Source organism: Hyla sarda, chromosome 11 (genome assembly GCF_029499605.1).
Source record: "Hyla sarda isolate aHylSar1 chromosome 11, aHylSar1.hap1, whole genome shotgun sequence".
Lineage (NCBI taxonomy): Eukaryota > Metazoa > Chordata > Amphibia > Anura > Hylidae > Hyla > Hyla sarda.
Genome location: NC_079199.1, coordinates 99,346,752 through 99,367,976, shown reverse-complemented (window position 1 = coordinate 99,367,976; position 21,225 = coordinate 99,346,752). Strand labels below are relative to the sequence as shown.

The 21,225-nt window shown below is 48.3% G+C and overlaps 1 protein-coding gene across 3 annotated transcripts in view; it reads right to left on the bottom strand.

The window, feature by feature from the left end:
• Positions 1 to 21,225, bottom strand: part of LOC130295100 (high affinity immunoglobulin gamma Fc receptor I-like) — a 147,564-nt gene that overhangs the window by 46,835 nt on the left and 79,504 nt on the right. For 2 of the 3 annotated variants that reach the window (XM_056545401.1, XM_056545405.1), the window contains exons 5-6: positions 10,440 to 10,694; positions 10,077 to 10,328 (exon numbers count right to left, since the gene is read on the bottom strand). In XM_056545401.1, coding sequence (XP_056401376.1) covers positions 10,077 to 10,328; positions 10,440 to 10,694 — 507 coding nt within the window. Of the gene's footprint in view, positions 1 to 10,076; positions 10,329 to 10,439; positions 10,695 to 21,225 lie in introns of those variants that run through there. The other variant, XM_056545402.1, reaches the window with a different exon arrangement.

The following is a 21,225-nucleotide window of genomic DNA, read 5'->3' as shown; positions in this document are numbered from 1 at the left end:
TTTGTGTCCCTAGCTACAAGCTGGGTCCTCGTTACCTCGGGCCTTTCAGAGTCAAAATTCAAATCAACCCTGTCTCCTACAAGCTCCATCTTCCTCCTTCTCTTCATATTCCTAACTCCTTTCATGTATCCCTTCTCAAACCTCTCATTCTTAACCGCTTTTCCCCCAAGGTCACCGTTCCTGCTCCTGTCGCTGGGTACTCTTACGTCTTCTCGGTAAAAGAAATCGCCTCCAAGGTCGTCAGAGGTAAAAAAAAAATTCCTGTTGACTGGGAGAATTGTGGCCCCGAAGAGAGGTCTTGGGAGCCCGAGGACAATATCCTTGACAAAGAACTCATCCATAGGTTCCTGGGCTCCAAAAAGAGGGGGAGAACCAAGGGGGGGGGGGGTACTGTCACGCCGACCGGAGCGCTGCATACAGAAGCACGCCGCGAGCGCTCCGGGGAAGCAGCGGGACCCGGAGCGTTCGCGGCGTGCTTCTGTATGCAGCGCTCCGGTCGGCACCGCTGACCGTGAGCGCTGCTTCCGTGTTCCCAATGGGGACGCGATCCGAGGTGCGGGACGTGCCCTCTCTTGGATCGCGTCCCGTGTGTCTCACCTGCCCCGTCCTCCTGCTGAGTCCCGGCGCGCGGCCCCGCTCTCTAGGGCGCGCGCCGGGTCTCTCAGATTTAAAGGGCCAGTGCACCATTAATTGGTGCCTGGCCCAATTAGTTCCTAAACACTCCCTACACTTTATAAGACCACTTCCCCTTCCTGTCCCTGCCAGATCTTGTTGCCTTGTGCCCTGAGAAAGCGTTTCTGTGTGTTCTATTGCCCGTGTATCCAGACCCTTGCCGTTGCCCCTGACTACGAACCATTGCTGCCTGCCCAGACCTTCTGGTACGTCAGACCTTGCTCTTGCCTTGTCCCTGTGTACCGCGCCTGTCTCAGCTGTCAGTGAGGTTGAGTCGCTATCGGGTGGAACGACCTGGGGGTTACCTGCCACTGCAAGTCCATCCCGCTTTGCAGCGGGCTCTGGTGAAAATCAGTAACCCCTTAGATTCCGTTCCCCTGGTACGGCCCACGCCATCACCTCACTGACACAGAGGATCCACCACCTGTGTCCTCTCCGCATACCAGTCCGGATCCTGACACTAGACCCCTTGAGGAACGTAACAAGGAATTAAGTGAGCCTTAATACCCCACAGGGGTTTCACGACTTTTGCATATGTAAAAAAAATTTTTACTTTTTTTTCACTAAAATGTGTGTTTCCCCCCAAATTTCACATTTTTGCAAGGGTTAATAGCAGAAAATACCCCACAAAATGTGTAACCCCATATCTTCTGAGTATGGAGGTACCCCATAAGTTGACCTGAAGTGCACTACGGGCGAACTACAATGCTCAGAAGAGAAGGAGTAATATTTGGCTTTTTGAGAGCAAATTTTGCTAGGGGGGCATGTCGCATTTAGGAAGCCCCTATGGTGCCAGAACAGCAAAATAACCCCACATGGCATACCATTTTGGAAACTAGACCCCTTGAGGAATGTAACAAGGAATTAAGTGAGCCTTAATACCCCACAGGGGTTTCACGACTTTTCCATATGTAAAAAAAAAAAATTTTCACAAAAATGTGTGTTTCCCCCCAAATTTCAAATTTTTGCAAGGGTTAATAGCAGAAAATACCCCCCAAAATTTGTAACCCTATCTTTTCTGAGTATGGAGGTACCCCATAAGTGGACGTCAAGTGCACTGCAGGAGCGCCACAATGCTCAGAAGAGAAGGAGTCACATTTGCAAACTTTGCTGAAATGGGGGTACATGTCGCATTTGGGAAGCCCCTATGGTGCCAGTACAGCAAAAAAAAAAACCCCACATGGCATCACATTTTGGAAACTAGACCCCTTGAGGAACATAACAAGGGGTAAAGTAAGCCTTAATACCACACAGGGGTTTCACAACTTTTGCATATGTAAAATAAAAAATTTCAATAAAATGTGGGTTTTCCCCAAAATTTTACATTTTTACAAGGGTTAATAGCAGAAAAGACACCCCAACATTTGTAAATACATTTCTTTGGAATAAGGACATACCTTAATTTTTGATGATTTTCGCTCCGCGGGTGCACACCAGGTCTTGGAGTGGGAGGTCAGTTTATTGAGCTTATTATAGCCCCAGGATGTGGGACCCCCCCTCAAGGAGCATTAATGGGGGAGCACTGAGCCCTAAAATAGGGAAACACTATGGGGGACAACGGGCAGTAACTGGGGTAGACAGGTGGGGTACAGAGGCCCGTAATATGGGGTACAGTGGGCCAGAAAACTATAAATCATAAAATAATAAAACAGGATATGTTCCCAGAATGATGACCCAGAGCATAGCCAAAACTAAAAAAAAATATGCCCGCCTCAAACCCTATGCTCTGAGTTATCATTCTGGGAATGTGATGTGTGTGGCCATCCCTAACCTGTTGCCTCAAATGCACACACGCTCAGGTGGAGAGAGAGCGCTGCGCATTTGAGGCAACATAAAAAAGTCCCCGATGATAGTGACTCAGTGACCTATGACCCATTTTTGAAAAAACACCCCCAGAGGTCTCATCAGGTTTTTTTTTTTTTTTAAGGTTTTTTTGGGCAATTTAGTGATTTATGGGGGTTATATTTTGGAATGTACTCTGGACTTGGTACATTGGTCAAATTATGGAAAATTCTAATGAAAAGGGAAAATTTGGGGCTCCATGGAAGTGTGATACTACCTGAAGCAGCCTATGCAGAGGCCCGGATTATCTGGGCAAGTGTCACATTGATACGTGGTGTCCTTCCGCATCCCCTTCCTGTAACACACTCTGCATTTTTCTGGGATCGCCCCTTCTTTCCACTGTGGGGGAGCTCACCTGGAAAGTGTTGGCCTGGGACGATCCTGGCGCCTATAACTCCAGAACCTTTGGAAGTCTGCCCTGATCTTTCCCGGTCAGCAAAGATCAGGAACCTTAGGACTTCTTCTTGGTACTGGAGGAATGTCCCTGTGTTGCCAGCGTACTGGGATAGTACAAAAGCGTTGTACATGGCAACCTGTACCAAGTAGACTGCAACTTTTTTGTACCATGCCCGTGTTTTCCGCATGGCGTTATATGGCTTGAGGACTTGATCTGAGAGATCAACTCCCCCCATATACCGATTGTAGTCCAGAATACAATCGGGTTTGAGGACCGGTCCCACGGTACCTCGCACAGGGACAGAGGTGCTGCGGTTCCCATGAATAGTGGTGAGTATAAGGACATCCCTCTTATTCTTATACCTGACCAACAACAGGTTATCATGGGTCAGGGCACGGGACTCACCCTTGGGGATAGGCGTCTTAACAAAATTTAGAGGGAGGCCTCTCTGGTTCTTCCGCACGGTCCCACAAGCGGACGGGGATCTGACGGAAAGGGATTTGAACAGAGGGATGCTAGTATAAAAGTTATCCACGTATACGTGGAAACCCTTATCCAGCAATGGGTACATAAGGTCCCAAACGATTTTCCCGCTAACACCCAGAGTGGGGGAACAATCTGGGGGTTCAATACGGGAATCTCGTCCCTCATATACTCTAAACCTGCAAGTGTACCCGGAGCTACTCTCGCAGAGTTTATAGAACTTCACACCATACCATACCGCGCCCGCTTCGAGGGAATATACTGGCGGAAGATGAGTCTCCCCTTAAAACTGATGAGAAACTCATCTACCGAGAGGTCCCTGAGCAGTACGTAGGCCTTCAAAAATTTGGCCCCAAAGTTATCGATGACCGGCCTCACTTTGCAAAGCCGGTCATAGGCAGGATCACCTTGGAGCGGACATGCCGCATTATCTGCATAATGCAGGCATTTCCAAATCGCCTCGTACCGCTTCCGTGTCATCGCCATACTGTAAAGCGGGGTCTGATAGAGGACGTCCCCTCTCCATTAATGACGGACACTTGTTTTTTTGTCCTCATTTCCGCTGCATCAATGGCGCGCCATTCATTGGACCTGGCCAAAAAGGAATCGGGGTGGTGGGCAATGAACTGCTGGGCATACAAGTTAGTTTGCTCCACCATGTGATTGACCAAGCTGTCACTGAAAAACAACTTTAAAAAGTCCAGATCAGTGAAGCCAGCCGTGTCAATCCGGATTCCTGAGTCGCTAACAAACTCAGGAATCCGTGGCTGATAATCCTCTGGGGGCTCCGGTGCACTTGTCTGGGGGGCCAGACTCTTATTACGAGTGGCATTGCCACTCGTACTAGTGTCGGCCACTGGGTCACTCTAGTACTTTTTACTTTTATTTCACTGTTTTACTTATTTACTCCTACCTGTCCCTGCAATCAGCTCTCCCTATTCTACGGCTCCTGAGGGGGCTCCGGAGCTCTGAGGGGGGATCAACGGTTCTCTTGCTGCTGCTGCACCCGCTGACTGAACGAAAAGAGCGGGTGCAGCAGCGGGAAGGGACCGTTAACCCCTCCTCTGACGCTCTGCTATTGGCTGGACGATCGCCAGCCAATAGCAGCGTTGCTGGGGCGGTGATAGTATTGTCACCGCCGATCACCATTTATTTCCAGGTCATCGGGTCACAAGTGACCCGAATGACCCGAATCGCCGAAGATCGCTTGCGTGATTTCACAAGCGATCTCCGGCGATCGCCGACATGCGGGGGTCCCGGGACCCCCCTCGGCATTTGCACGGCATGCCTGCTGAAGGATATCAGCAGACATGCCGTTCCGATCTCTGCCCTACGCGCGGCAGGGACCGGAAAACGCCAGGACGTACGGGGACGTCCTGGGTCCTTAAAACCCAGGGTGCGGGGACGTCCCCGTACGTCCCATGCAAATCAATGGGAAATGTATGTTTCCACATAACTTCTGTACAGCTGGATATATTTCAATACCTGGTACACATATTACGGGTCGGGATAGGAGGTCAAGATAGGAGGTCAGGATAGGAGGACGGGATAGGAGGACAGGATAGGAGGATGGGATAGGAGGTCGGGATAGGAGGACGGGATAGGAGGTCGAGATAAGAGGTCGAGATAGGAGGTCGAGATATGAGGTTGGGATAGATGGACTGGATAGGAGGACGGGATAGGAGATTGGGATAGGAGGTCGGGATTGGAGGTCGGGATTGGAGGTCGGGAGAGGAGGTCTGGATAGGAGGTCGGGATAGGAGGTCGAGATAAGGATAGGAGGACGGGATAGGAGGTAGGGATAGGAGGTCGAGATAGGAGGTCGAGATAGAATGACGCGATAGGAGGACGGGATAGGAGGTCGAGATAAGGATAGGAGGACGGGATAGGAGGTAGGGATAGGAGGTCGAGATAAGGATAGGAGGACGGGATAGGAGGTAGGGATAGGAGGTCGAGATAGGATGACGGGATAGGATGACGGGATAGGATGACGGGATAGGAGGACGGGATAGGAGGTCGGGATAGGAGGTCGGGATAGGAGGTCGGGATAGGAGGACGGGATAGGAAGTCAAGATAGGAGGTCGAGATAGAAGGCCAAAATAGGAGGACGGGAAAGGAGGTCGGGATAGAAGGTCGAGATAGGAGGACGGGATAGGATGGGATAGGCGGACGAGATAGGAGGATGAGATAGGAGGACGAGATAGGAGTTCGGGATAGGAGGTCGGGATAGGAGGATGGGATAGGAGGACGGGATAGGAGGACGGGATAGGAGGTCGAGATAGGAGGACAAGATAGGAGGTCGGGATAGGAGGACGGGATAGGAGGACGGGATAGTTGGTTGGGATATGACAACAATATATGAGGACGAGATATAAAGTCAAAAGCTTCCTCCTTTGTTTATTTTCCTTCCCAACAAGGATTACGAAGGAAAAACCGGGCAAAGCTGGGTACTCAGCTAGTAGTATATATAAAACTCAACGTTTGTGTGTATGTATGTATGTATGTATGTCTGTATGTTCCAGCATCACGTCCAAACGGCTAAAGATATTAACATGAAACTTGGCACACATGTTTCTTATATGTCAACAACAAACATAGGATAGGTGATTTAACCCTATACTCACCCCCATTTTCCAGGGGTGGGGTTTATGTTTAAAGTCCCATACAAGTCTATGGGAAATATATGTTACTGCATAACTTCCAAACGGCTGGAGATATTTCCATACTACTTGGTCACATGTTACTTATATGTCCACTTAAAATATAGGATAGTTAATTTAACCCTTAAGTACCCCCATTTGTGAGGGTCAGTGCTTTTGTTTAAAGTCCCATGCAAATCAATGGGAAATGTATGTTCCCACATAACTTCCGTACAGCTGGAGATATTTCAATACCTGGTACACATATTACGGGTCGGGATAGGAGGTCAAGATAGGAGGTCGGGATAGGAGGACGGGATAGGAGGTCGGGATAGGAGGACGGGATAGGAGGTCGGGATAGGAGGACGCGATAGGAGGACGGGATAGGAGGACGGGATAGGAGGTCGGGATAAGAGGTCAGGATAGGAGGTCAAGATATGAGGTTGGGATAGATGGACGGGATAGGAGATTGGGATAGGAGGTCAGGATAGGAGGTCGATATAGGAGGTCGAGATAGGAGCAGGGGATATGAGGATAGGAGGTCAGGATAGGAGGTCGAGAGAGGAGGTCGGGATAGGAGGTCGAGATAGGAGGTCAAGATAAGATTAGGAGCACGGGATAGGAGGTAGGGATAGGAGGTCGAGATAGGAGGACAGAATAGGAGGTCGGGATAGGAGGTCGGGATAGGAGGTCGGGATAGGAGGACGGGATAGGAGGACGGGATAGGAGGACGGGATAGGAGGTCGGGATAGGAGGACGGGATAGTTGGTTGGGATATGACAACAATATATGAGGACGGGATATGAAGTCAAAAGCTTCCTCCTTTGTTTATTTTCTTTCCCAACAAGGATTAGGAAGGAAAAACCGGTATTACGCCGAGTGCTCCGGGTCCCTGCTCCTCCCCGGAGCGCTTGCGGCGTTTCTCTCTCTGCAGCGCCCCGGTCAGACCCGCTGACCGGGAGCGCTGCACTGACACTGCCGGTGGGGATGCGATTCGCATAGCGGGACTCGCCCGCTCGCGAATCGCATCCCAAGTCACTCACCTGTCCCGGTCCCCGGCTGTCACGTCCTGGCGCGCGCGGCTCCGCTCCTTAGGGCGCGTGCGCCAGCTCTCTAAGATTTAAGGGGACAGTGCACCAATGATTGGTGCCTGGCCCAATCAGTCTGATTAGCTTCCACCTGTGCACCTGTCTATATAACCTCACTTCCCCTTCCCTTCCTGGCCGGATCTTGTTGCCCTTGTGCCTAGTGAAAGCGTTACAGTGTTTGCCTTACCAGTGTTCCTGACCTCTTGCTATCTCCATTGACTACGAACCTTGCCGCCTGCCTCGACCTTCTGCTACGTCTGACCTTGCCTCTGTCTAGTCCTTCTGTCCCACGCCTTCTCAGCAGTCAGCGAGGTTGAGCCGTTGCCGGTGGATACCACCTGGTTGCTACCGCCGCAGCAAGACCATCCCGCTTTGCGGCGGGCTCTGGTGAATACCAGTAGCAACCTAGAACCGGTCCACCGACACGGTCCACGCCAATCCCTCGCTGACACAGAGGATCAACATCCAGCCTGCCGAATCCTAACAGTAGATCCGGCCATGGATCCCGCTGAGGTGCCGCTGCCAAGTCTTGCTGACCTATCCACGGTGGTCGCCCAGCAATCTCGACAGATCGCCCAACAAGGTCACCAGCTGTCGCAGTTGACCGCCATGCTACAGCAACTTCAGCCACTGTTACAGCAGCAACCATCTCCTCCGCCAGCTCCTGCACCTCCTCCGCAGCGTGTGGCCGCTCCTAACCTCCGCTTGTCCCTGCCGGACAAATATGATGGGGACTCTAAACTCTGCCATGGTTTCCTGTCTCAATGTTCCCTACATTTGGAGATGTTGTCGGACCAATTTCCTACAGAACGGTCAAAGGTGGCTTTCGTGGTTAGTCTCCTGTCTGGGAAGGCCCTGTCATGGGCCACACCGCTCTGGGACCGTGATGATCCTGTCACTGCCACCGTACAGTCCTTCTTCGCTGAGGTTCGCAGTGTCTTCGAGGAACCAGCCCAAGCTTCTTCTGACGAAACTGCCTTGCTGAACCCGGTCCAGGGAAATTCTTCTGTAGGCGAATACGCCATCCAATTTCGTACCCTCGCCTCTGAATTATCTTGGAACAACGAGGCCCTCTGCGCGACCTTTGAAAAAGGCCTATCCAGTAACATCAAAGATGTGCTGGCCGCACAGGAAATTCCTGCCAACCTGCATGAACTTATCCATTTGGCCACCCGCATTGACATGCGTTTTTCTGAAAGACACCAGGAGCTCCGCCAGGAAAAAGACCTTGATCTCTGGGCACCTCTCTCACAGTATCCTTTGCAATCTACCCCTGTGCCTCCCGCCGAGGAGGCTATGCAAGTGGATCGGTCTCGCCTGACCCATGAAGAGAGGACTTGCCGCAGAGATAAAAATTTATGTCTGTACTGCGCTAGTACCGAACATTTCTTGGTGGATTGCCCTATTCGTCCTCCACGTCTGGGAAACGCACGCACGCACCCAGCTCACGTGGGAGTGGCATCTCTTGGTCTGAAGTCTGCTTCTCCACGTCTCACTGTGCCCGTACGGATTTCTCCTTCTGCCAACTCCTCCTTCTCAGCTGTGGCCTTATTTTGGCCTCTTTTGTTAATAAGTTCAACATCCCTGTGACCCGTCTCGCCAAGCCGCTCTACATTTCCTCGGTCAACGGAGTAAAATTGGACTGCACGGTGCGTTATCGCACAGAACCCCTGCTCATGAGCATTGGACTGCATCACGAAAAAATTGAACTTTTTGTTTTGCCCAACTGCACCTCTGAAGTCCTCCTCGGTCTGCCATGGCTCCAACGTCACTCTCCTACCCTTGACTGGACCACCAGGGAGATCCAGAGCTGGGGTGCTTCTTGCCACAAAAAATGCCTCACGTCTGCTCCCAGTCCCGTCAGTCAAACCTCAGTGTCTCCTCCTATACCTGGTCTCCCCAAGGCCTATCAGGACTATGCCGAGGTTTTTTGCAATAAATGAGCAGAGATTTTGCCTCCTCATAGCCCCTGTCCTGGTAACACTCTGCCCCGTGCCAAGCTTTACCCTCTGCCCCCCCTCCCCATTCGCACTCCTTCTGAACTGCCTGCCGTTGATGAGTATACCCAGGACTTCTCTGTCTTCCAGAAGGGAACTCTACAATCGCTCCCAATGTCCTCGTCCCATGTGGAGCGACAACCGGACAAAAAGAGGGGGTGACCTAAGGGGGGGGGGTACTGTTATGCCGAGCGCTCCGGGTCCCTGCTCCTCCCCGGAGCGCTCGCAGCGTTCCTCTCTCTGCAGCGCCCCGGTCAGACACCGGGAGCGCTGCACTGACACTGCCGGCGGGGATGCGATTCGCATAGCGGGACGCGCCCGCTCGCGAATCGCATCCAAAGTCACTCACCTGTCCCGGTCCCCGGCTGTCCTGGCGCGTGCGGCTCCGCTCCTTAGGGCGCGCGCACGCCAGCTCTCTAGGATTTAAAGGGCCAGTGCACCAATGATTGGTGCCTGGCCCTATCAGTCTGATTAGCTTCCACCTGTGCACCTGTCTATATAACCTCACTTCCCCTTCCCTTCCTGGCCGGATCTTGTTGCCCTTGTGCCTAGTGAAAGCGTTACAGTGTTTGCCTTACCAGTGTTCCTGACCTCTTGCCATCTCCATTGACTACGAACCTTGCCGCCTGCCCCGACCTTCTTCTACGTCAGACCTTGCCTCTGTCTAGTCCTTCTGTCCCACGCCTTCTCAGCAGTCAGCGAGGTTGAGCCGTTGCCGGTGGATACGACCTGGTTGCTACCGCCACAGCAAGACCATCCCCCGCTTTGTGGCGGGCTCTGGTGAATACCAGTAGCAACCTAGAACCGGTCCACCGACACGGTCCACGCCAATCCCTCGCTGACACAGAGGATCCACATCCAGCCTGCCGAATCCTAACAACCGGGCAATGCCGGGTACTCAGCTAGTAGTTGTATAAATGCTGCAGAATAAATCATCTATAAATGATCCTGGAATTACCTTTTACTGATATAGAAGCTTCATCTTGGTGCCACCTAGAAGGATAGACTTCTTTTATACATCTATATGTCCCGGTAGTTTTCCTGTCTACATTTCCTATATAATATTCTTCATTATATGTCCAGTCTCTGATGACTCTGTTATCTTTATAAAATCTTGTCTGTCCTCCATTATATCCAGGATAGTGGTGACATCTTATCTTTATGTCATCTCCTTCATAGGCATATAGAGGGATCTGCAGCAAGACCCAACCTGTAATATAACATGAGATAAGATGAGGTGAGATATATATCTCTCCTCAGTCTGTGTGTGAAACAACTTCTTACCTTCTTTGTATAGTTGTGATCTGGTAGATTTACTCACCATTAATAACATCCAGTGTAACAGGGTCACTTCTCTCTCCATTACTGGTCTCACATTGGTAACTTCCACTCTGTGATGATCCAGCATATTGTATTGTATAGGATTTCCCATTATATACATATTTCCGATTCTTGTACCAGCGATATCTCAGCTCCTCTCCTATAGATCCCACATCACAGGTCATTGTTATATTCTCTGATATAAATATCTTCCTGTAGTCTGGAGTGAAGGTGACCACAGGTCTGATGGCAGCTCCTAGAAGACATTAATGGTCATTTACTAATATTTCCTCCTTTTTTCCCTTTTTCATAGTGATTTTAGTTGCAAATATCCCTTATATGTATCAATGTGTTTTTACATGTATTGAACCCCTTAAGGGGAATTTTATATATCAACTGGCTCCAAAAAGTTAAACAGATCTGTAAATTACTTCTATTAAAAAAATCTTAATCCTTTCAGTACTTATAAGCTGCTGAAGTTGAGTTGTTATTTTCTGTCTTAGTGCTCTCTGATGACACGTGTCTCGGGAACTGTCAAGGGTAGAAGCAAATCCCCATAGCAAACGTCTTCTACTTTTCCCGAGACAGGCAGAGGTGTCAGCAGAGAGCACTGTTGCCAGACAGAAAAGAACAACTCAACTTCAGCAGCTGATAATTATTGGAAGGATTAAGATTTTTTAATAGAAGCAATTTACAAATCTGCTTAACTTTCTGGTGCCAGTTGATATAAAAAAAATTTTTGCCTGGAATACCCCTTGAACCCCTTAAGGGCCAAGACCATTTTGACCTTAAGGACTAGGCAAATTTTATTTTTGCATTTTCGTTTTTTTTTCCTCCTCGTCTTCTAAAAATCATAACTCTATTATATTTTCATCCACAGACTAGTATGAGGGCTTGTTTTTTGCAAAACCAGTTGTCCTGCGTAATGACATCACTCATTTTACCAAAAAATTTATGGCACAGCCAAAAAAATACAATTTGTGTGGGGAAATTAAAAAGAAAACCACAATTTTGCAAATTTTGGAAGGTTTCGTTTTCACGCCAAACTATTTAAGGTAAAAAGGACATGTGTTCTTTATTCTGTGGGTCAATACGATTAAAATGATACCCATGAAAATCTACTTTTCTATTATTGTTGTGCTTAAAAAATATCGCAAACTTTTTAACCAAATTAGTATGTTTAAAATCCTTCTATTTTGACGACACATACAGTGGTCCCTCAACATACGATGGTAATTCGTTCCAAACGGGCCATCGTTTGTTGAATCCATCGTATGTTGAAGGATTCGTGCAATCCCTTATAGTAAGCTGTACTCACCTGTCCCCGCCGCTCGAGATGGTGTCCCCGCCGCTCCCGATGGTGACCCCGGCCTCCGCTGGGCTCTCCGCTGTCTTCTCCGGTCCTCTGCTGTCTTCTCCGGTCCTCTGCTTTCTCCCGCAAGGCCTTACTGGGCCTGCGTAGCGACACCATTACGCCGCTGCGTACGCCATTCCTATTGGATGACGTGCGCAGCAGTGTATTGACGTCATCGGAGAGGGCCGAGAAGACACCGGAAGACCAGCGCTGGACCCGGAGGGCACCCCGGAGCATCGTGGAGGGGTAAGTAATACTTACCGCACCACACGGGGAACATAAAGCTGCTATCCGGCAGCGCAAAATGCTTAATGCGATGGCCCCGACATAAAAAAGCATCGTATGTCGATGCTGACATCGACATGCGATGGCCTCTGAGAGGCCATCGTATGTCGATTTGATCATATGTCGGGGCCATCGTAGGTCGGGGAGTCACTGTACCACATTTGTGTATATAAAACTTTTGTACATTTTTTTATACATTTTTTTAAAAATAAAATGTGACAAAAAAGCAGCAATTTCATGTTCACACCGTTCACCGTATGGGATAATAAAATTATACTTTAATAGTTCGGACATTTACGCATGTGGCAATATCAAATATGTGTATTATTTTTACACTTTATGGAGGTAAAATGGGAAAAAAAGGACATTTTACACTTTTATTGCAGGAGGGGATTTTTCAAATTTTTTAAAAACTTTTTTTACTTCTATTTTTACACTTTTTATGTCTCCATAGGGACTATTTATAGCAATCATTCGATTGCTAATACTGTTCAGTGCTATGCATAGTGCATAGCACTGATCAGTATTATCGGTGATCTTCTGCTCTGCTTGATCTCAGACCAGAGCAGAAGACCCATGGAAGGCGGCTGAGGCAGGTAAGGGGACCTCCGTGCGCCGTTCTGGATGATGGGATTTCCGCGGCAGTGCTGCGGGCGATCTGATCATCCATATTTCTGACCGCACTCCCGCAGATGCCATGATCTTTATTGATAACCGCATCTGAGGGGTTAATAGCAGACATCTGCTCGATGTCGGCCATTACTGGCAGGTCCCTGGCTGCGATCGGCATCTGGTACCAGCCGCGCATGATCCGAGCATTGCTCCGATGCTCGCGGTCATGTACAGGACGTAAATATACATCCTGGTGCGCTAAGTACCACAGCACCAGGATGTAAATTTTCAGCCAGGACACGGCCTATTTTGGCCTTTAGGACAAAGACCATTTCATTTTCACAATTTAACTCTTTCCTCCTCGTCTTTTAAGAACCATAACTCTTTTATTTTTTTATCTACAGACCCATGAGGCTTGTTTTTTTGTGTAACCAATTGTCCTTTGTAATGACATCACTCATTTAACCATAAAATGTACGGTGAAAATAAATTATTTTTGAGGGGAAATTGAAAAGAAAACTACAATTTTACAACTGTTGGAGGGTTTTGTTTTTACGCAGTGCACTTTATTGTAAAACTGACATCTCTTTATTCTGTGGGTCAATAAGATTAAAAGGATCCCCATGTTTTACGTGTTTTTCTGTTATTGTACTTAAAAAAAAATTAAAAATAAATAAGCATGTTTAAAATTGTCCTATTCTGACCCCTATAACTTTTTTGTTTTTATGTGTACAGGGCTGTTTAAGGGCTCATTTTGTGCACAGTGGTCTTGCATATATGTGACTTTTTAATCACTTTTTATAAACTTTTTGGGAGCAAAAAGCAGCAATTTTTTTTTTTACGCTTCAGCTGTTTACTTTATGGGACTGTTAACATTATATTTTAGTATTTCAGGCATTTACACACATGGATACAAAATATGTGTATTAATTTTTGTTATTTAGTATTGTAAAATGTAAAAAGGGGGCAATAAAATTTTTTATTGGGGAAGGGGCTTATTCACATTTAAAAAATCTTTTTTTTATTATTTATTTTACATTTGTTATTTCCCCATAGGAAACTATTAAAGAGTACCTGTCATCAACTAAACTTTCCCTGATCCCCCTCCCCATCTGTCCCTTACTCTAACTATGCCTATCCTTGTGTTTATTGAGGTTTAAAACGCTGTGGAAATACCTTTTTTTATCCCTCTTCATTAGCTCAGGAGCACTGTCTTTCTGAGGGGTGGAAGGAGGCGGGTCCCGGCAGGCATGATGTCACATGAAGCCTGGCCAGGACTCTGCTTCTGCCAGTCTTCCTGTATGCTGTTCTCCCTCTGCAGCAGTGTTTCCCAACCAGGGTACCTCCAGCTGTTGCAAAACTACAACTCCCAGCATGCCCAGACAGCCAAGAGTTTTGCAACAGCTGGAGGCACCCTTCCAAACACTGCTCTGCAGTGTGCATACAGACTAAGTACAGGGGAGGGACGACAGCCTCTGTCTCTCTCTCTCCTGTGTCTCTCTGCACTAAAAAGTCAATACTGAGAACCAGGGGCGGTGGGAGCAATTACAGAGGCCGTAATTAAGATGAATGTCAGAGGGGGGGGCACAGGGCAGGGAGTGCAGTGAGATAATACAATGTATAAGATAACGTGTGGTGAGGGGCAGGGAGAACACAGAGCAGGGGGGAGGGAGAGGTGACTGGCTTCTGTTATATGAGAGGCATGTGCAGGCTTGTAGCTCACAGTGCTGCTCCAGGTTGGGAGCAAGTCCTGAGCTGAGAGTACTGAACTTCCTGTGGAAGGACGAGAGCCCTTTCAGCATTAGTCCTAAAAGCTGTATACTTACTATGAAAAGCATAGGAAGCTGCCTGCAGACCAGGCATAGAAGAGAGACCCCTAGTGGCCAAAAGTATAAAATAAAAAAACTGGTATAAATATTAATATTTTATAATGAAGATATTTTACAATATGTCTTAATTAATGATTATGAACCACATATTAAAAGTTTTTGTTGATGACAGGTACTCTTTAAAGGAAATCTGTCGCCAGTGTCACCTGCACTAACCTGTCGGTACACAGATAGTGCAGGTGACACTGATGACAACGGTACTCACCTTGTCCCGGTCCGTGGCGGGGATCTCCTGTAATCTTCTCCAGTATCTTTGCTCCGGGCACCGGCTTGGGGCACGGGCGGAGCTTAATGACGTAACCGCTGCTGCCCGGCACCCTGCAGAAAGCAGCATCGGCTTGGGGCATGCTCCTCTGTGCTGAGTCCCGGGTCCTGGGAACAGCAGCGGTTATGTCATTAAGCTCCGCCCGTGCCCCAATCCAGTGCCCGGAGCAAAGATACCGGAGAAGATTACAGGAGATCCCCGCCACGGACCGGGACAAGGTAAGTACCGTTGTCATCACTGTCACCTGCACTATCTGTGTACCGACAGGTTAGTGCAGGTGACACTGGTGACAGATTTCCTTTAATATCAACCTTTTGATTGCTAATACTGATCAGTATTATCTGTGATCTACTTCTCTGATCATCCAGAAGGAAGAGCAGAGAAGACTGCTGCAAAGCGGCATGGAGCAGGTATGGAGAACTCGGGCAGCCATCTTGGCTCATCAGATCCCTATGGTCGGGCCATGAGTGGCCCGATGAGTTTAAAAAATCTCCTGTTATGCTTCAGATGCCGTTATCAGTATTGATCATGGCATCTGAATGGTTAAAAAAAGGCATCAGCGTGATCGCCATTACCAGTGGATCCCCAGCAACCAAGACCCGTTATGCGTGATGTGAATGCAGCTCCTGTATTCGCTATATGCGTAGGGCATAAATGTGTCCTGGTGCTTTAACCTCTTAAGGACCCAGGACATACGGGGACATCCCCGCACCCTGGGCTTTAAGGACCCAGGACGTCCCCGTACGCCCTGGCGTTTTCCGGTCTCTGCCGCTCGCCGGGCAGAGATCGGAACCGGATGCCTGCTGAAATGCTTCAGCAGGCATCCAGGGCAAACGCCGAAGGGGCCATGTAGGCCCCCATGTCGGCGATCGCCGCAAATCGCAAGGGAAATCGCCCTTGCGATCTGCGGCGATACCGGGCTGATCGGGTCTCTGGGACCCGACCACCCGGTAATTTCGCATGATCCCGGCTGTCACAGACAGCCAGGACCACGCTAAAGAATAGGAGCGAGGTGGCAAGCCTGCCACCTCCTCCTATTCCCTGCGATCTGTCGGTTAGTTAACCGACCAATCGCAGGAGGGGGGGGCGGTTACTTCCTCCCGTCCTGCCCGGCCCCTTGAAGTCCGGAGAGGACGGGAGGAAGACCGGAGGACGCAGCGGGGGACGGGGGAGTGCTGGGGACCGGCCCCGGTACTTACCTCGTCCCTGAAGACCCGGATCCAGACGATGAAGACGGCGGCGGCGGCGACAGGTGAATAGATCTTCAGCCGCGGTCGGGCCCTTTACAGCAATGCACGTCGCCGTAAAGCGACATGCATTGCTGTATTGGGACCCTGTAAACTACAACTCCCAGCATGCCCAGACAGCCTTTGGCGTCTGGGCATGCTGTGAGTTGCAGTTTTGCAACTTCTGGAGGTCCACAGTTTTTGGACCACTGTGCCCTTCCAGATGTTGCAAAACTACACATCTTCAGCATGCCCTTACTGTCCAGGCATGCTGGGAGTTGTAGTTCTGTAACATCTGGCCCTTCAGATGTTGCAGAACTACAACTCCCAGCATGCCTGGACAGTTTTGGCATACTAGGAGTTGTAGTTTTGCAACATCTGGAAGGGCACAGATTGGGAACCACTGTATTAGTGGTCTGCAAACTGTAGTCCTCCAGATGTTGCAAAACTACAACTCCAAGCATGCTGGGAGTTGTAGTTCGGCAACATCTGGCTCTAAAGATGTTGCCGAACTACTACTCCCACCATGCCTGAGAATGTTTGGGAGTTGTGGTTTTGCAACAGCTGGAGGCACACTGGTTGGGAAACATTGTTTCCTAACTCAGTGTTTCCCAACCCGTGTGCCTCCAGCTGTTGCAAAACCACAACTCCCAAACATTCTCAGGCATGCGGGGAGTAGTAGTTTTGCAACAGCTGGAGGTCCCCCCCCCCCTGTGAATGTACAGGGTACATTCACATGGGCAGGGGGCTTACAGTGAGTATCGGGCTGCAAGTTTGCGATGCAGCAAATTTTGTGCGGCAGCTCAAACTCGCTGTAACCCCCCGCCCGTGTGACTGTACCCTAAAAACACTACACTACACTAACACAAAATAAAATAAAAAGTAAAAAACACTACATATACACATACCCCTACACAGCCCCCCTCCCCTCCCCAATAAAAATGAAAAACGTCTGGTACGCCACTGTTTCCAAAATGGAGCCTCCAGCTGTTGCAAAACAACAACTCCCAGTATTGCCGGACAGCCGTTGACTGTCCAGGCATGTTGGGAGTTTTGCAACAGCTGGAGGCACCCTGTTTGGGAATCACTGGCGTAGAATACCCCTATGTCCACCCCTATGCAAATCCCTAATTCAGGCCTCAAATGCGCATGGCGCTCTCACTTTGGAGCCCTGTCATATTTCAAGGCAACAGTTTAGTGCCACATATGGGGTATCGCCGTACTCGGGAGAAATTGCCTAACAAACTGTGGGGGTCTTTTTCTCCTTTCACCCCTTATGAAAAGGTGAAGTTGGGGTGTACACCAGCATGTTAGTGTAAAAAAATAAACTTTTTACACTAACATGCTGGTGTTGCCCTATACTTTTCATTTTGACAAGAGGTAAAGGGGAAAAAAGCCCCCCAAAATTTGTAATGCAATTTCTCCCGAGTACGGAGATACCACATATGTGGGCGCAAAGTGCTCTGGGGGCGCACAACAAGGCCCAGAAGGGAGAGTGCGCCATGTACATTTGAGGTGATTTGCACAGGGGTGGCTGATTGTTACAGCGATTTTGACAAACGCAAAAAAAACAAAACCCCACATGTGACCCCATTTCGGAAACTACACCCCTCACGGAATGTAATGAGGGGTGCATTGAGAATTTACACCCCACAGGTGTCTGACGGATCTTTGGAAGAGTGAGCTGTGCAAATTAAAAATGGTGTACAGTCCACTGTTCCAAAGATATGACAGACACCAGTGGGGGGTAAATGCTCACTTTACACCTTGTTACATTACGCAAGGGGTCTAGTTTCCAAAATGGTATGCCATGTGGGGGTTATTTTGCTGTCCTGGCACCATATGGGCTTCCTAAATGCGACATGCCCCCCGAGCAAAATTTGCTCTCAAAAAGCCAAATATGACTCCTTCTCTTCTCAGCATTGTAGTTCGCCCGTAGTGCACTTCAGGTCAACTTATGGGGTACCTCCATACTCAGAAGAGATGGGGTTACAAATTTTAGGGGTATTTTCTGCTATTTACCCTTGCAAAAATGTGAAATTTGGGGGGGAAACACACCTTTATGATTTTTTTTTTTTTACGTATGCAAAAGTCGTGAAACCCCTGTGAGGTATTAAGGCTCATTTTATTTCTTGTTACGTTCCACAAGGGGTCTAGTTTCCAAAATGGTATGCCATGTGTTTTTTTTTTTTGCTGTCCTGGCACCATAGGGGCTTCCTAAATGCGACATGCCCCTGAGCAAAATTTGCTCTCAAAAAGCCAAATATGACTCCTTCTCTTCTGAGCATTGTAGTTCACCCATAGTACACCTCAGGTCAACTTATGGGGTGGGGTACCTTCATACTCAGAAGAGATGGGGTTACAAAGTATGGGGGGTATTTTCAGCTATTAACCCTTGCCAAAATGTGAAATTTGGGGGGAAACACACATTTTAGTGAAATTTTATTTTTATTTTTTTACATATGCAAAAGTTGTGAAACCCCTGTGGGTTATTAAGGCTCACTTTATTCCTTGTTACGTACCTCAAGGGGTCTAGTTTCCAAAATGGTATGCCATGTTTTTATTTTAATTCATTTACATTTTTTACTGGTATATGAAGTAACCAAAAATCCGGAATTCTGGAATTTGCCATGTGACCACGTGGCTTCATTAATGTTCTATTTTAATAGTTTGAACATTTCTGCGCTTGGCGATACCACATTTTATTTTATTTGAGAAAAGGTAGCGATTCAAACTTTTATTAGGGAAGGGGCTTATTTACATTTATTAAAGGAAAACTCTCCGCCTGTTCACCCACACTAAATCCAATACACTGGGTTATAGTGCGGGTGAACAGAAATCCAACGAGGGGTCACCCCACTTACTGGGGGCTTCTACCCAGTAGGTCCTGATATATGTCCCAGAGAACCTTTTCTGCTAAATTCAGTGAATCTCATGCAGGGGGCAGGGCTTTGTCTGCTCAATTTCCATATTCATTCGCTGTGAAGTAGAGTCACGAAGCCCCACCCCCTGTGAAACCCCACCCCCTGCACACTATTCACTGAATTCAGCAGTGGATCTTCTGGGGGACATATCTCAGGACCTACAGGACATATTTAAGTAAGTGACCCCTTGTTGGACTCCTGTTCACCCACACTGTAACCTAGTTTATTGGGTTTAGTGTGGCTGAACAGGCTGACATTTTTCCTTTAATGTTTTTTGTTTTAATGTTTGTTTTTTGTTTTTTCAATTTTTTTTAGTCCCCGTAGGAGACTATTACATGTTATCTTTCAATTAAATATGTTGAACAATGCTATGCCATAGGAGCCTGCCATAGCACAACATTGATCAGTGTTATTAGTTATCCATTACTACAGGCTGCTGAGGCTTCCTGCACTAAAGAAGCGCACAGATGGAAGCCAGGTCAGAGACCTCCGTCAGTGTTCCCAGCTGATCGGTACCCTGTGATTTGGTTGCGGGGGTCCTGATCAGCTACATGATCTACCCGACATTTATATTTACCCAATGTGTCCATCCTTCATTTTATAATATACATTGTAAGGGAGCTTCATTCCAAACCGGAAAACAAAGGTTTAGAGGAGTTTAAATTTTTTTTTATTTTAGAGATAAAATAAGCCTATGCCCATCTGTAGAGGGCACACACCATGTTGGTCCATGTAATGGTAGTTTACCTCAATGTCATTCATGTAAAGTAAAATACAAAAATGACCAGAACATGGAATAATCCTCCAAGTGTGAACTTGTGTGACACAAGTTGTCAGGATCCGGATACTGTGAGGATACTGGTGGTGGATCCTCTGTGCCAGTGGGGTGCTGACGTGGGCCGTACCAGGGGAACGGAGTCTAAGGGGTTACTGGTTTTCACCAGAGCCCGCCGCAAAACGGGATGGACTTGCAGCGGCAGGTAACCCCCACCCGATAGCGACTCAACCCCAACTGACGGCTGAGACAGGCGCGGTACAAGGAATTAGGCAAGAGCAAGGTCGGACGTAGCAGAAGGTCAGGGCAGGCAGCAAGGATCGTAGTCAGGGGCAACGGCAGAGGGTCTGGAACACTGGCTTGGGACATACAAGGAAACGCTCTCACTGGCACAAGGCAACAAGATCCAGCAATACTGGGAAGGTGAAGTGAGGTTATATAGAGAGGGCACAGGTGTGAGCACTAATTGGGCCAGGCGCCAATCAGTGGCGCACTGGCCCTTTAAATCGCAGAGAGCCCGCGCGCGCGCGCCGGGACTGAGCCGTCGGGGAACAGGACGGGTGAGGAGACCGGGATGCGAGCCGCGAGCGGGCGCGTCCCGCTACGCGGGTCGCATCCCCGCCGGTAACATTAATGCAGCGCTCCCGGTCAGCGGGTCTGACCGGGGCGCTGCAAGAAGGTGAACGCCGCGAGCGCTCCGGGGAGGAGCAGGGACCCGGAGCGCTCGGCGTAACACAAGTGACCTCACTATTCTCTGTATGTAAGGTCTATTTTATAGACTTGTGCACAAGAAAAATTTTCGTTTAGTTTTTTCATTTTGGATAAAATTTTCGGTTCGGTAATATTTTCGGTTTAGATTTTTCGGATACATTCGGTATTCGGGTGCTTGGTTTGATTTTTCAGATACATTCGGTATTCAGATTTTTATTTTCTTTTGGATACATTTGCTATTCGGGTACATTCGGGTAAATCTTTTTTAAGCAGGGGACCATTATCGGGAGCGTGTGTGTGCAGGAAAAGAGGGCAGCCGCAGAGATCGGAACATTGGAAGACAGGTAAGATAATATAATTTTATGTGATTTATTATTAATACATAATATAATGTTGAATGAATGAGTAAATGAATGAATGAATGAATGAATGCTGTATGAATGATTGATGTGTTTGATCGATGTGTTTGATTGTCGGGTGATTTATGTATAACATGTCATGTCACTTGCGCTAACACACTGTTACCAGGGTGCCTCCAGCTGTTGCAAAACTACAACACCCACCCAGCATGCCCTGACAGCCAAAGGCTGTCTGGGCATGCTGGGAGTTGCAATTTTGCAACAGCTGGAGGCACACTTTGGCAAACATGCGCAAAGCTTTTTAATTCACTTTCATGCATTCGGTAAATAACGAATGCATTCGTTATTTTGCTATTTGTATTATCGTGGCTATTCGGGAATGTTCAA